Source organism: Panthera leo, chromosome B1 (genome assembly GCF_018350215.1).
Source record: "Panthera leo isolate Ple1 chromosome B1, P.leo_Ple1_pat1.1, whole genome shotgun sequence".
NCBI classification, from domain to species: Eukaryota; Metazoa; Chordata; class Mammalia; order Carnivora; family Felidae; genus Panthera; species Panthera leo.
In genome coordinates, this window is record NC_056682.1 from 55097420 (window position 1) to 55114546 (window position 17127).

General features: G+C 36.6%; 1 protein-coding gene across 10 annotated transcripts in view; it reads right to left on the minus strand.

Moving 5' to 3' along the window:
* Positions 1-14057, minus strand: part of SAP30 (Sin3A associated protein 30) — a 49360-nt gene extending 35303 nt beyond the window's left edge. For 3 of the 10 annotated variants that reach the window (XM_042935067.1, XM_042935065.1, XM_042935064.1), the window contains exons 1-3: positions 13424-14049; positions 11633-11758; positions 11095-11193 (exon numbers count right to left, since the gene is read on the minus strand). In XM_042935067.1, coding sequence (XP_042791001.1) covers positions 11095-11193; positions 11633-11758; positions 13424-13741 — 543 coding nt within the window. In that variant the 5' untranslated portion in view covers positions 13742-14049. Of the gene's footprint in view, positions 1-8505; positions 8841-11094; positions 11194-11632; positions 11759-13423 lie in introns of those variants that run through there. The other 7 variants (XM_042935062.1, XM_042935063.1, XM_042935066.1 and 4 more) reach the window with 6 other exon arrangements.
* Positions 14058-17127: the final 3070 nt, after the last annotated feature.

Consider the following 17127-nt stretch of genomic DNA (forward strand, 5'->3'; position numbering starts at 1 on the left):
CAACAACAACAACAAAAAAAACAAACAAACAAAAACAAAAGGGAGCCAATATTTAAGTATACATTATTATGTATGCCAAATATTTCAAGTCCATTTTCACTTCACTCTCCCAAAAAACAACAAAACCTTCACGGTAAGTATTCTTAAACCCATTTTTCAGATGCTAACTTAAGATAATTGCTAAAAATCAAGGCAGAATTTGAACAGAGTTCTAATTCCAAAGCCCATACACTGCACACTCACACATAGAGCTCTATTCTCAAAATTATGATGTTTATCCCTGATGTATCAATTTTTCTTGAGAATAACATATTAAAAGAAATTTTTAATGGATTAAAGTCACATGAATGTTAAAGGTAAATCTTCAAAGATATTTTCTGATAGAGGCAGCTTCAGACTATGCCCCATATCTCAGGAGGTATGCATTGACTAGTGGCCATCAGTGATAATTTCAGAAAGTCCTTCATTCTATAAAAATGTATTAAATGTTTGCTAAGCACCAGCTATTATTTAGATCTGGGGATATAGTAATAAATAAGATGGACCTTTCCTCTTGGAACTTGTATTCTAACAAAGTTTAATAACTACAAAAAAAAATTCTTATTTATAAATGGGAAGCCTGCCAAAGAGGGCAAGTTTAGAGGCTAATACAAAGTATTGTTATGGGGAAAACTTTAGTACCATACCATGCAGTAGACCTATCATTTTGTGAATAAAAGTGACATTATTTAATTGAAATATGTACTTGGAGGTCCCTGATCTGTTTCTGAGGACCACACCCAGAACAGTATCTGTTCTCTATTTAGTATCCAGTAAGTGTTACTGGACTGGAGCAAACAATTTTGAAGTAGTCAGAATTCAGTTCCCCTTAAAATCTACACACAAATAAGTCAGTGTTTTAATGGTATGACCTCCTACAAAAATGCATGAAGAAGTAGAATTGTTTAAAAAAAAACAAAACAATTCATTAGGGCTTTTTTCACTGAATTAATTGGTATTAAAATCAGACTAAATAATATAAGTGTTAGATCCTTTCTGAAACAGTGCAGAGAATAAGTACATAAGAAAATCATCAGTAAACCTGTTTCATTTTCTCCTTGGTATAGACCCTCTTTGAGGGAGGAAAAAAGCGTTAAAGATTCAGAATCTCTATTTATAAATGATACATCAGCGTGAGGGCATCAGTAAGACAACAATGGCTCTTGAAGAAGTGTTTCCTTATTACTGCAAATGAAATGTGGTGAGAAAAATAGTATTTGAAAAAAAGCTAAATATTTAGTGGAATTTTATAGATTATTATGAGTATTCATCATATATTCCCCTTTCTGAAAATAACTTTTGTAATATGAAATTAGTCTTTTAGAAATGAATGCGTAACAGAAGCACACATTCTTCTTTATATTACCAAATAAATATAAAAACATGAATGTTCACACAACTTACCTTATGCAGTTTTTCCCAACTAGGTCAATGTATTTTTAAAAGCAAACATTTCATTCAATCACATTAATAAACAGATGCGTTATTTTGTCAATAGCTTTTAGCTACAAGAAAAGACAATAAAGCTTTTATTAAAAATTTACTATTTTTCTTAACACTGTCTTACAAATGAATGAGGTAGGTATGGTCATGATCTCTGTTTTATACGCAAAGCACCAAGGTTTAGAGAGATTAAATAGTTTGAAGTTACATTATCAGAGTAGTGCCAGGTTCTGAATAGGACTAGTCTTACTCTAGCATCTAGAATCTTAACCACTACATTATTTAATAGCATCATCTAATCTATTTCCTTTTTAGGAAAACAAACCTTTACTGATACGGGACACAGGATTGTACACTTCAGCTAGCTCATATAAACTAAATGCCCCCTGATTTAACAATTTCTGTATTTTTTATCTTTGATATTTTATATACTTTTCCATATGAATCTGAGCACAGAGTTGACAGTAATACTCACTAATAGCTCATCTCTTCTTGATAAAATTTCCCCTTTCCTCATCATAATCCATAGGAATGCCTTGAATATTTTTGTTTTCTGGGATTAAGTACTAATCCTAAAAGATCATTTGAGTATTGGAACCCAGTATTGAGTATGGAGAACCCAAACAATGAGCAACAACCACTGGAGGAAGGGAAGGACAAATTAAGAACATTCAACAGATCGTCTTAAAATTTTAACTTCCGTATAGGTGCTCACAGGTGCACAGGACTTCTTTCCAAAAGAAATCATTTTTGTGGGTCGACTGGGTGGTTCAGTTGGTTAAGTCCCTGACTCTTGATTTCACTCAGGTCATGATCTCATGGTTTAGTGAGTCTGAGCCCCACATGGGACTCTGCGTGCTGACAGCATGGAGCCTGCTTGGGATTCTCCCCCTCTCTGTCCCTCCCCCAACTCATGCTCTGTCTCTCAAAATAAATAAACTTAAAAAAAAATCATTTCTGCAAAATATGGCAGGTGCTTTTAAAATGTAAATGATTCCGGGGTGCCTGAGTAGCTCAGTTGGTTTAGCGTCCAACTTTGGCTCAGGTCATGATCTCACAATTTGTGAGTTGGAACCCCATATTGGACTCTGTGCTGACAGCTCAGAGCCGGGAGCCTGCTTTGGATTGATTCTGTGTCTACCTCTAACCACCCCCACCCCCACCCCCACCCCCCCACCCCCGCCGGGTTGCACATGCATACTCTCTCTCTTAAAAATAAACATTAAAAAATAATAAAATAAAATGGAAATGATCCCATCAGTAAAGCATTACAGGCTTTAAAGTAATTCTCCCAAAAAAGAAAAAATAATCAAATTCATATATTTCTAAATCATTTTGCATTAAGAGCCTAAGCCCAAACTTTACTCTCAAAGATTTGAAGAGAAATTCATATTAGAAAATTATAGTAAATTGACACTGATTTAGCTTCTCCAATTTACTTCTATAGAATGATATCACCATGATGGACTCAACTTTGCAGAGTGGTGTATCTAGAGAGAAATATATGGCATATATGTAGCCCCTATATTCCAAGAATTTTACAAATAAAAACCCGTATCAACATTATCCTGATACCAAAGTCAGGCATGGATAATTTGAGGAAACTACAGACCAATATCCCTTATGAATATAGATACAAAACTCTTCAAAAAAAATATTAAGAAGCCAAACCGAAAAGCACATTAGAAGGATTATATACCATGACCAAGTAAAATTTATCCCAAGAATGCAAGGGTGGCTCAATATAAGAAAACCATTTGAGGGGAATCTGGGTGGCTCAGTCAGTTGAGTGTCTGACTTTGGCTCAGATCATGATCTCCTAGTTGGTGAGTTTGAGCCCTGTGTCTGGCCCTATGCTGATAATGTGAGCCTGCTTGGGATTCTCTCTCTCTTTCTCTCTCTGCTCCTCCCCCATCCTTTCTCAAAATAAATAAATTTTTAAAAAAAATTTTATTTACTTTTGAGAGAGAGAGACAGAGTGAGAGTAGGGAAGGGACAGAGACGGAGACATGGAATCTGAAGCAGGCTCTAGGCTCTGAGTTGTTAGCAGAGCCTGACATGGGACTTGAACTCACAAACCCGTGAGATCATGACCTGAGCTGAAGTCAGACGCTTAAGTGACTGAGCCACCCAGGTGCCCAAAATAAATAAATTAAAAGAAAGAAAGAAAGAAAGAAAGAAAGAAAGAAAGAAAGAAAGAAAGAAAGAAAAAGAAAATCATTTGATGTAATATACCACATTAATAGACTAAAGGGGGGAAAACACATGATCATCTCAATAGTTACAGAAAAAGTATTTTACAAAATTCAACACCATTTCAAGATAAAAATACCCAGAAAACTACAAATAGAGGGGAATTTCCTTAACATGATAAAATGCATTTATGAAACACTTACAGATAACATCATAGTCAATGATAAAAGACTGAAACATCTCCTCCAAAGAAAAGAACAAGACAAGGATGCCTGCTTTCACCACTGCTAGTCAACACTGTACTGGAAATCCTAGCTAGAGCATTTTGGCAAAATAATAATAATAATAATAATAATTATTATAATATATATAATATATATATAATATATATAATATATTAATTATAATATATAATATATATAATATATATAATATTATTATTATTATTATTAAATGATATCCTAATTGGAAAGGAAGAAATAAAACTATCTCTGTTCACAGTTAACATGAGTCTGTATATAGAAAACCTCCTAGAATATACACAAATACCACTAGAGGTAATAAATGAAATTCAGCAGTTATAGGGGTCAACACACAAAAATCAGTTGTGTTTCTTTACACCAGTAATAAACAATACACAAAAAGAAATCAAGAAAATAATTCTATTTACAGTAGCATCAAAAAGAATAAAAGATCAGAAATAAGTTTAATCAAGATGGTGTGGGGCATGGAAACTGGAAACTATAAACATTGCTGAAAGAAATTTTTAAAAACCAAAATAAATGGAAAGACATCCCATGTTCATGGACTGATATACTTAACATTGTTAATATGGCAATCTTAAAGTGATCTAGAGATTTAATACAGCCTTCATCAAAATTCTAAAGGCTTTTTGGCAAGAAATGGAAAAACCAATATGGAACTACAAAGGATCTCAGACAGCCTAAATGATATTGAAAAAGGAAAACAGGTAGGAGAACTCACACTTCTTGACTTCAAAACTTACTGCAAGGCTGCAACAGTCAAAAGATTCTAGTACTGGCATAAGAATAGATATATGAACCAATGTAATAGAATTGAGAATACATAAATAAACCCAAACATCTATGGCAAATTGATTTTTGACAAGGGTGCCAAAACCATTCAGTGAAAAATAGTCTTCAATAAATGGTGCTGAGACAAATGGATAACCACATTCAAAACAATTAAGCTGAACCTCTACCTCACTCCATGTACAAAAATTGACTCAAAACAGGCCAATGACCTGAATTTAAGTCCTGAAGTTATAAGCTTCATAACCTCAGATTTGGCAATGAATTCTTAGATCTGATACCAAAAGAGTAACAAAAGATAAAATAAATTAGACTACATAAAAACTAAAACCTTTTGTGCATCAAAGAACATTATCAAGAATATGAAAAGGCAATCCACAGAATGGGAGAAAATATTTGCAACTTGTGTATCAAATATGGACTTAATATCCATATACAGAAAAACTCCTGCAACAAGAAGACAATCAATCCAATTAAAAAAAATAAGCAAAGGATTTAAATAGATATTCTCTAAAGAAGATAATACAAGTGGACAACATGCATGTGAAACGATATTCAGTATCAATGGTCATTAAGGAAATGCAAATCAAAACTACAATGAGATACCATTTAACACCCAGTAGGATGAATTTAATTAAAAAAAAAAGGAAATACAGTATTGGCAATTTGGAGACATAGAAACTCTTGCACATTGCTGTGGGAATGTAAAATGGTATAGCTACTATGGAAATCTGGAGTCTCCTCAAAAAGTTAAATCTAGAATTACCATATGATTCAACAATTCTACTTCTAGGTATATACCTAAAAGAAATGAAAACATGTTCAAAAAGAAACACGTACAGAAATGTTCATCGCAGGATTATTAATAGCCAAAGGTAGAAACCCAAATGTACATCTACGGATGAACAAATTATGATACACATACACACATACAAACACATCACATACCACACAATTGAATATTATTCAGCTATTAAAAGGAAAAAAGTACTGATGAATATACCGCAACTTGGACGAACCTTGAACATACATGCTATGTGAAAAAACCCAAAAGGACATATATGAATCCCTTTGTAGGATATATTCATAATGGGCAAATTCATAGAGCCAGAAAGCAGATTAGAGGTTAGCAGGGGATGAAGAGGAGGAAACGGAAGTGATTGATTACTTACGAGTGTTTTTATGGGGTGATGAAAAATTTTGAAATTAGAACGGGTGGTTATACAACATTGCGAATACACTAAATACCACCAAATTGTATAGTTTAAAATGGAATACTACCATATAAATTTTACCTCAATTAAAAAAAAAACTTTACGTAGAAATAATATATAGAGCTTGTTTTTGTAAAGAAATATATTTCAGGTACTAATTTTTAGCCTTTTCCTAAATTGCTCAATAAAAGATAGTTCTACCAAATAACTGACTTATTTCTTGAATACCTGCTACTCATTATGTTTTTTTCCTTTTATCCCAATTTTGGATTCTTCTGATGCTCTAACATTAGAAGTAACCTATGCCCTTACAGAGATATGCGATTTTTTTTTTGGTTCAGATATAAACACAGAAAAAGATTTCTAGTGAATTAAATTTTAAAACCTAATAGCAAATAATTACAAATTTTATATAAAACTGCAGAATCTTGAGTTCCTCAGCTTTGATGAAGTTCTCAATTTTTCATGCTTTAAATTGCTCTCACAAGGATTTAATTTCATTGGATAACTAACATCCAGAACTCTTTTCACTTTTTATCCAACTACATTTTATGCAAATAATTAACTATATGAAATTAACACAGCTAGTCAAATGTTACATCATAAACAGATAATTTAATGTAAGCAAATTATTTCAAGCTTCTTTCACAAGAATGGAGTGTTTTTGTAGGAAAAAGTAACCCTACAGTCAAGTTTTATTAAAAAATTAACTTTTGGGGCACCTGGGTGTCTTAGTCAGTTAAGTGTCTGACTTTGGCTCAGGTCATGATTTCACAGTTCGTGGGTTCAAACCCTGCATCAGGCTCTGTGCTGACAGGTTGGAGCCTACAGCCTGTTTCAGATTCTCTCTTTCTGCCCCTCCCCCACTCATGCTCGGTCTCTCTCAAAAATAAACATTAAAAAAATTAACTTTTTATACTTTATAGATTTAGATAAAAATATGTGGAAGTTATTACTTTCTTCAAATAAACCATCCTGTTCTAGTTATGTGGTTCACTTTCAGATAGCTAAAACTTCTCACAAAGATTTCTGGAATGCCAGAAATGACAGGATTCTGTTAACACCAATTATCACAGTCTCTGCCCATGAATAAAGTACAGTTGACCCTTGAACAACATGGATTTGAACAGTGCAAGTCCACATATATGCAGATTCTTTACAGCACAGTACTGAAAACGTATTTTTTCTTCCTTACGGTTTTAATAACATTTTCTTTCCTCTAGCTTACTTTATTATAAGCATACAGCATATAATATATGTAACATACAGAATATATGTTAATTAACTGTTTATGTTATCAAAGAGGCTCCCAGCCAACAGTAGGCTATTAGTAGTTAAATTTGGGGAAAGTCCAAAGTTGTATATGGATTTTCAACCATGCAGTCAGTGGTTGCCACCCCAGTCCCTGCATTGTTAAAGGGTCAACTGTAAATCTTTAAATAGTTACAGCAAGAACCAAGAATAGTTGCTTTATTTTTCACCATATTTTGTGAAATATGTGATTTGTGAAATATGCCAATACACTCCGTACATTTAAAAACACATGGACGAAGCTTCTAATAAACCAGTACTTTAGATTCAGCTACATCAGTGGTTCTTCACTATGGGTAATTTTGCTTCCTAGGGCATGTTTGGCAACATTTAGGGATAGCTTTGGTTGTCACACCTTTGGAGTGCCACTGGCACTAGTGTGGCCTGCATGATGCTGCTAAAACTGTAACACATAGGACATCTCCCACAATAAAGAATAAAGGCCCAAATGTCAACCTTGAGAAACCTTGAGCTACATTAATGTTTTGATCCATTCATTTCCAGCCTAAAATCTGCACCATAGTCAAGGACATTAACTGAAGCTAATGTTTTGTTTTGGTGTGATAAACTATAAATTTGATTTGTAATTGTAAGAATTTTAACAGAAAACGGGCCGAGAATGAAACGTAAAGGAAAATAGGATATAAAACAAGTCAGAGCTACATATGGACCAGACTTTAAAGATCTTGTTTGATTTCTAGATCTCTCCAACTTATGAGTTTTAATTTGCAATGTAAACAATATAGGGCATGAATGAAAATTAATGGGCACTGCAGAACTTCTATGTTCATTCCATATAAACATCTTTTCTCTAAGACAAAATTTAAAGAAACAAAATTAATTCTATGTTATTTCAACTTTCAGCATTGTGTTAATCTTTTCTGACACATTAAGTCTTCTTTGGAAGGAGGTAGGTATATAAATTAAACTGTTCTTCCTAATACTTTATCAAGTAGTAGTAGTAATAATAATAATAATGGAAATAAGAAAGAAGTTGCACCTCAATGGAAGTCTATTTTTCAAACCTGTTAGCACTAAAAAGCACTTTAAAAAATAATGCTAATTAGGATATCCTTGATTCCAAATCAGATCATCCCAGAGAAAGCAAATGTACTACATTTGTTATTTCTCCTTAACCTTAAAAAAAAAGTGGTAACAAAATGATCCTTACATTAAACTCTCAATTAAAACTAGTACCTAATCAGTTTAATATAAAAATCAAGTTTCACAAAATGAATACACTGAAGCAACTATAATAGTAATCACCTTTATTTAAAATATTTTTTAATCTAGGAAAGCTCATTTTACATGAGTTTCCAACTAATTATTAGAGTCAGAAACAAAGAAAATAAAACCAGAGAAAATCCTCTGTAAAAAAATACACAAGGAACATTTCTACATGTGAAAAAACAGTAAACAGTCTTAACATCTGAACATCCAAGTCTTAGTCTCAATTCCATCTCTCCTAGTGAACACCACTATCAACCTTGAGATCTGATTTGTTCTTGTCATTCTTCACTGAGTAGATGAAATATGTTAAGGTGTCTTTTTCATTCACTGGAATAGACCTAAAGTGGCAACCAACTATCTATAAAAAAAAAAAAAAAAAAAAATTGAAATTAAATTATAGATATTAACAGATTTCATACTAGGTAAAAAAAAAACAACACTTTAATTAAAAGAAAATGTGCTATGTGATAAGAGCTACCTCTTTTTAAAAATAAACTGTTTAACAAAATACCAGCAAGATGAAAAGCACATCAGAATAAGAAAGAGATAGTGTGATTTCAAAGGACCCTCCAACCCATTCAATTAAAGATACATTAATTTAGGATGTATTTAAATTTTATAATTAGAATCTACATTAGTAAGTAAATATTTTTAAACTTTAGGTACCAATGAAATAAACAGAATGTAGACCCTACTCACAGAAAAAGGATAAATATATAGTTGAAAAAGTTTTGGTACTGGCAGTACTCTTTGTTAAAGTTCCTCGAAAGTTTTTCTGAATAAGTATTATTCATGGAAAATGAGAGGGGAAAGAGGAACTTTCACTGAAGAATATTTATCTGCCCTCTGGCCTTTTCATTATGCTAATCTAACATGTGCACTGCAACTACCAATAGAAGTACAATAGATTAAACTAGGGTGTTGATATGCTTATCTAGATTGTAGAAAATAAAACTTCTTAATGAAAAAGTTATTCATATGATAAGATTTAAGGAGGACAGTCATCTGACTCTGGGATCACTTACCACTTATCTGCATTTCTGACTAAGTAAACTATAACACTCATGGCTGTTTGGATTGTTTCTCATTTCTAAAGAAGAAAATAGCTCTGGAAATAATATAACTTTTTAAAGATCAGACTAGCAAATATTTGAGTTGTGACTTAGACATTAAAAAAAAAAAAATACAGCTGACCCTTGTATAATACAGGTTTGAGCTGCAAGGGTCCATTTACATGCTTTTTTTCCCCAATAAATACAGCACAGTATTATAAATATACTTTCTCTTCCACATGATTTTAATAACATTTAATTTTCTTTAGCTTACTTTATTCTAACACAGTAAGAATATATATAATACCTAAGACATACAGAATATGATAATTGGACAGTTTATGTCTTCAGGAAGGGTTCCAGTCAACAGTAGGTTATTAGTAGCTAAGTTTTTGGACAATCAAAAGTTATATGCAGATTTCTAACTGTGCCCCCAACCCCTGAGTCATTCAAGGGTCAACCATACATTAAATATAACATATGAAATAATTAGTTCTCTGGTTCTCATTTGTCTCAAAACAAAAGTAACTTCCACTTGATCAGTATCAGTATATATGGATACAGTTTCATCACAATAGATAATATCTGTGTTTCTGTTGTATCAAATTTAAAGAAAAACTGAATTTTTGTGGCAAGATGGAAAGAGGAAATTCTGGCTAAAAAGTCAGTATGTTAGATCTCAACAATGTTAAAAAGCATTCTGCCAAAGAATTATACTTTCTGTATCTTTTACCTTATTCAATGTGCATGTTTTAGAAAACGTTGCCTTACTAAACCCCCAAGCTAAAAAATATGATAAAACTGATTTATATGTTTACATTTCTATTCTGTCTAGTAGACTAAGTATTTTTATGTAAACTGATTAAAGTATAAATATTTAAATCTATAGACACCTTAATTGGATTCACAGATTTCTTGGTTCTATTAATTCCTGAGAACACACACATTTCAAAATTTACCAAAGGACTAGAAGTTAGTTTTATAACAAAGCAAAAACTACGTAAAATGTTGGACAAGAGTCTTTGCATCTTCTAGATGTGACGAAAGCATAGACACCTCAAATAAAACAAACATCAATAAGGCCAAATTCTGAAATAGTTAAATCAACAAGTTAAATCAACAAATAGGAATACTATTTATGGGTTTATCTGTAGATCTAATCAATCAGAAACTTCAAAAAATAAATTCTAATGACGACATCAAAGCTTATCAATTTCTTTTATTATGCCTCAATTAGGTGTTCAATAAATGTTTACTAAGTAGAATTTTAAAACCAACAGATTTCTAGAATGAGAATTTAAAAATTATCACCCAATATTTCTGAGAGTCAGTATTAGAAAACTACATACAATCTAGTAAGTAGTTGTAACATACAGAAATTTAAGAGGCAGACAGACATTTCTAAGAAACTAGATTCTTCCACAATAGATCTTTTATTAACTGATCCAACTAAAATGCATTGGTATATATTCTACATTAACAATTTCATTAGCCTTTAATGCCTCTTTTTTGTATGAACAGGCTCATTTAAAGTGTAAATAGTTTAAAACTCATAAATACCTCAACAAGTTGTGCTTTATTAAGTCCTGGTCTGGTTGACAGTTTGAAGTGTCTTTTGTATCTCCGAAGTGTATTTACTTGTAATTGATATAAATCAACCTAGGAAAATTAAACATATATGAATTAGTTCATACAATTTTCAAAATAGTTATCTTTGATACATACAAAAACATTTCAATTTTGGCACAATAAAAATGTAATTCCATTATTAAACAACAAAAATTACATTACTTAAGTCCATTCCATTATCCCTTTTATATAATCAAAACTATAAATGTATTAAACACTTTAATCTTTTGAAGATAAATATTGAAAACTGGGAGCAAAAAAAAAGTTAGAAGGCAACAGAGCTATAAGCATTGTCAACTGAAAACACAAGTTAAATTGTGTAACTGCTTGTAAACTGGCTGTATTTAATTTTACTTTCATTTTCAGATTTTTTGCTTTAAGCATTTTTAAAAGGCGTTCATATCTTTTAATACAAGTTACAGAATGGAATACTTAGGATTTACATTTAACATACAGAAACTTTATCTACCTCTGGAGTATCAATATCTTGAACAGGTGAATCTCCTCCATCATCATCACTCCCTTTCCTCTTTCTTCTGTTTCGAACACTCTGAATTAAGTTTTTATGATAATCACAAATGTAAAGATGCCTTGCCTGAAACAAAAGTTTCACAGACTATTTATGATTATGTAACCTATGTATTAGTAAAATACACTGGGCACAGTGAATTATTAAAAATAAAAACAGTCAAAACAGGCCACTGTTAAGACAACAGCATGTTTCTATGCTTAAGTCCTGCATCCAGTTAAAACATACCATGTCCAGCAGTACAGTTAAGAAGATTGGCGGGTGGGGTGGGTGGGGAGTGGTGTAAGTAGAGGAGAGAAGGGAGACAGAAAGGCAGAATGAGAAATTTCAACTCTCTGGATTTTGTCATTAAATTGCAGGGAGGCTGAACTAGATTTACTAGGTCATGCTGTTTTTTTTATCAAGGGGAAAGATGACGTTGCCCACAATTTTGCTATTTCATAGTATTTATTCAAAGAGTGTATTTTAATAGCATGATGTATGCTTTCGATTCTTTCTCAACACCCAAATTATCATACAGATACAAAACTATCCATTTTTACAAATGAGCTATTGATTTCATATCCTACTTACATTTAAACTTGAATTATAAACTTGAATATTTAATGAGTGCATTTATCTGTAATATGTTTTCCCAACCAAAGGAATGTGAAATTCAAGTTTACTTGAAAAGTTGCTCATGAGCATGACCAAGAACTACCTGTTTAACAGGCAGAAAGTATCAAAAACTTTGCAAAAGCTTCAATTAAATGTAGTCTTGAGAGCTGCATGGTAACACGTGAAATGTTGAGCTTCATATACTAAGTTAAACTCCTTTAAAAAACCAAATGATTAAGGCCTAAAGCTTTTAAATTAACTTTTAAACTAAGTCCAAGTTAAAAATATGCAGAATGTGTACTAGATTCTGGCATCTTGTGATTCATTTACTGCCAGCCAGAACTCCTAAAAGTGGCGACGCTTGTTTCTAAAAACCTTATAGAGGGTCAAAAACCACCACCACCACCACCACCACCACCAGACGTGCGAAGAAAGGACGGAAAAAAAAATCCCGATGGCTGCCAAACGGAGGGCAAAACAGCAGAGGCTACGTGTTCCCCACGTTCCCAGCAGCTGCGCTAGATGCTGACATCGTTCACAATCCCCGCTCCCCGCAAGGCGCGGGGTGAGCTCCGCTTCCCTCACACGGTACTCGGACGAACGGGGAAAGGGGTCTTTCTTGCTGAGGTTATCAGGTCCTTGGTCGTGGCAGGACTCCACTTTCCCTACACAAGGGGAGCTGCTCCCTGCGGCCAAACGCCAGCGAGGGCAGCAAAACAAAGAAGGCGCCTCCATTCCAGAAGGAGCCTGCCGGGTTGCAAGAAAACTACTCCGGGCCCTGCGAGCGGCGGTCCCTTTGTTTCGTTTCCCGATCTCAGGGAAGGAGGAAGGGGGAAGACTGCGAACAGAATCGACTCCTGGAGCGCGCGGGGGGGGGGGGGGGGGGGGTGGGGCGCGGGCAGGGGGGGTGGGGGAGGAGCGGAATCACTGAATGCGAGTGTGTCGGTGGGGGTGGAGGTCAGAGTTGCAGCGACTTTGTTGTTTGCTTCCTACCAGAGACCACACAACGGGTTCCCACTGCAGCCAGGTCTAGGGGGACCCCTGAACCCTCCGCCCAACAACCCCCGTCTGCACCGCTCCCGGAGCCCCAAGGGGGTGGGCAGGGCAAGGCCGTCCCGTCCCGCCGTCACTTACGCTCTTATCCAGCTCGATCTTCACCTTCTTCTGGGAGATGCTCTTCTGGATCCTCTTGCTGAAGCTGGCGTTGCCTGCCGCACGGCCGCACCGCTCACCTTCCTCCCGCAGACAGCACAGCTGTCCGGGCCCGGGCCCTGCCGCTCCCGGGGGCCCAGCCGCCGAGACGGCCCCGGCACCCGGCACCTCAGCCCCGGCGCCGGCCCCTGCCCCGTTCCCTGCCGAAGCGGCAGCGGCGGCGGCGGCAGCGACCACGGCGGCCACAGCGGCTGCCGCGTCCCCGCCGCGGCTCATCTCCTCGGGCGTGAAGCCGTTCATGTCTCCGCGCTCTGGGACGCCGGCGCTGACAGAAATCCCCGCTCGCCTCGCCGCTCCGCCTCTCTCCGGAGACTCTGGGGTCTCCGCGGGGTCTCTCAGGCACCTGACCCGGCGGCGACAATTCCTCCGGCGGCACGACCAAACACCAAGCGCCCTAGCCTGCTGGGATCTGCTGGCGTCGGGACAGTGGACAGTGCTTTGGGTTAAGAACCAGAGTCAGGCGGCGCCAAGAGTTAGGACCCCACTCACTGTCACATGGAGACGCTTCAGCAGTTGGACCCGAGCGCCTCCGCCTCCCTCCAGCCCCTCGTCTTGCGCAAGCGCGACGCGCCCTCTCCTGTCCCGCCCCTTCCACTCTGTCGCAGGGCACCACGGGAATTGTAGTTCTCGGCGGGAGAGTCAACCTGAGTTCTTCCCTGACTCGGCGCCTCAGGGATTGGGAGAACTACTAATCCTAGCATGCATCACGTAGAGACAGGCTGGGCTGCTGCTGCTTCTTTTTTTAAAGCATGGGGAAAACAGGGGCGTGTATTTGAGGGTTGTGATGTTTTCTCGCTTCTTGTCCCTCCCGCGAGGTTGGATTGTGTTTAGCTACCGGGATTTTGCAGAGTTGGCATTCTAGAGGAAGAGGTCACTCAGGTCCAGAGACGAAGCGCAAAATGCCGGGGGCTGGGGCTAAGAGGGGAGGAGAGTGAAGGTGTGGAGTAAAAAAGTTTCGGGGCTTTTCATATCTGTGGAAAAAGGCTTGGTGTGGTCATGCTTTTGTGGGAAACCCAAACCAAGGAAAATTCATGCAAGCTGGCCCTCTTCGGGTCCTGGAGGTCCTGCCGCTAACCCGGCTGCTGGATAACAGTTCCGTTCATTGACGCATCAGATTGTTTAGGGGCGCCTGCTTAGGCGAAAACGCCCATCTCGACCTCGACCGTGACATGGCTTCTTCCCAAGTGCCTCAGCTTAAGGCCCTTTTTAAATCCTTGCACATTCCTGCAAGGAACACGTTTCATTCTTGGGCGCACACAAAGTCGGCCGCTTCCTGAGGTGGAGCTGCTGACGAGTTGGTTAATAACAGGGCTTCTTTCCGCCTCCACTTCCAACCTTTGCAGTTTCTCCTCTAATGGGGCGGAGTCCAGTCTCTTTAAAAGAGGATATGGAACCCCCACCAATACCGAGTTAGCATGAGTGCTCTTCAGAAACCCCGGCGTTCGCTCTGCGGAGCGAGAGGGGAGAAAGAAACCGCATTTTCTTGGGTATCCGCCAGCGCCTGTGGGCTAGACCGTGTAGCGTGCGGGTATGTGTGTGCGTGAGTGTAGGTACGTGTATGTGTGCGCCTTTGCGTGTATGTGCGTGCGTGCCTGTGAGCGCGTGCTTGTGCAGGGCAGGGTAGAAGAATGAGAGCGGCGGATACGAAAGCTGCGCTTTGGCTGGTTACAGCGCGTCATTATTTTTATCAGATGTATCCTGTTCAGCAATCCCATTGTTAAAAAATACGAAGCAGTAAGTTCTTTTGAAAGTTCTTTTAGATTTACTGAGTGAATTTAGTGATAAATCATATTTTTAAAAATGTAAATGTCAGCTGCCCTGAAATTCAAAGTCATCTATTACATTTTTGCTTTTCCTTTCTAGAATATGGTAAAGGAAAAAAAAAGGGGGGGGGCGTTAAAATATTACAGATATTGAATGGGCAAAAAAAAGATGCTGAATGGCATTTTGTGTTATCTTTTTAAGCTGCACTAACGGTATCTGCTAGCCGTATGTGGCTATTGAGCACTTGAAATGTGGTTATTTCTACTGAAAAGCTGAATTGTTAATTTAATTTTAACTAATTTAAATTTTAAAAACGGATTTCAGTTATTGGAAAACCTTTAAGTGTGTTTGCAACAACTTGGGTATACGGATATATTTTTTCAACTTAAATTTTGTGAAATCTGAATTTAGAATCCAAGTTGAGATGTGATGTGTGAACTACTAGCAGCATTTCAAAGACTGAGTACCAGAAATTTTTTTGTAAGTATATTGAAAAGCTCATTAATAATTTTTATATTATTACATGTTGAAATGATAATATTTTGAACATACTGGCTTAAATGAGATATAACATTAAAATAAATCTTACTGGTTGAGTTCGAGCCCCGCGTCGGGCTCTGGGCTGATGGCTCAGAGCCTGGAGCCTGCTTCCAGTTGTGTCTCCCTCTCTCTCTGCCCCTCCCCCGTTCATGTTCTGTCTCTCTCTGTCTCAAAAATAAATAAACGTTAAAAAAAATAAAATAAATAAAATAAAATAAATCTTACTGGTTGCTATGGTTTGAAATGTGGCTACGAGGATATTTAAATGTTTATATATACGTCATACATATTTGTATTAGATAATGTTGCCTTCATCTATTAAACATAGAATACTAGTATCTGTTGTTCGTGGATATATTTTCTTAAGTGGTTAAAAATGAGAACATATGAACAGGATGGATACATTCCAACTTCAGGGTGGGGTTCATCTCTCAGGAGAGAGGCCATGGATACTATCTAGGAATGGTTTAAAGGTGGGGTCTGTTATATTTGTAAGTTTTTATCTATTAAAAAAGTCTGAAACAAATGTGTTAGGATGCTGGATTTCTACATTTTTATTTTTAAAATAATTCATAATGTTGTTTGGTCCTTGCCCTTAGAAGTTTATAATCTGTCTCCTGCAAAATATGACCACGTTAATTCATGCATATGTGTATGGTTTAACAATGTATCAGTTTCATATGAATTTTACTGAAGTAATGATTTGTGGCTAGGCTTCCTTTACACACAATACAGTTTTAAAAAGAGCCAGTTAAAACACTCCTTTATTGCATACTAGGATCTTTTCTAGGCCCTGGGATAAAAAAAATAATTGAAACAGGGCCTTAGCCATTTTAGAGTTCATTGTCTAGTAGAGTAGACATGCTGCCAAAGACTGAATGTTTGTGTCCTCCCAAAATTCATACGTTAAAACCTAATCCTCAGTGTGATGGTGTTCAGAGGAAGCATCTTGGGGAGGTGATTAGGCCAGGAAGTCGAGCCTTCATGGATGGGATTAGTGCCCTCCTGAAAGAGGCTCCTGAGAGCTCCCTCATTCCTTTTGCCCTCTGAGGACACAAGTGACAAGATAGCATATATGAACTAGAAAGCCAACTCACCAGACACAGACCTGCCAGCACCTTGGTTTTGAACTTCCCAGTTTCTAGAACTATGAGAAATACATTTCTGTTGTTTATAAGCCACCCAGTCTATGGTGTAATTTTTATAGCAGCCCAAACAGACTAAAACATATGCCTCAATAAAATGAGAAAAAGGTACAAATTTAGTGCACAGGAGGCAATAATTCATCTCTGGCAAGTAGAAAGCATTCTTGGAGTAGGTGA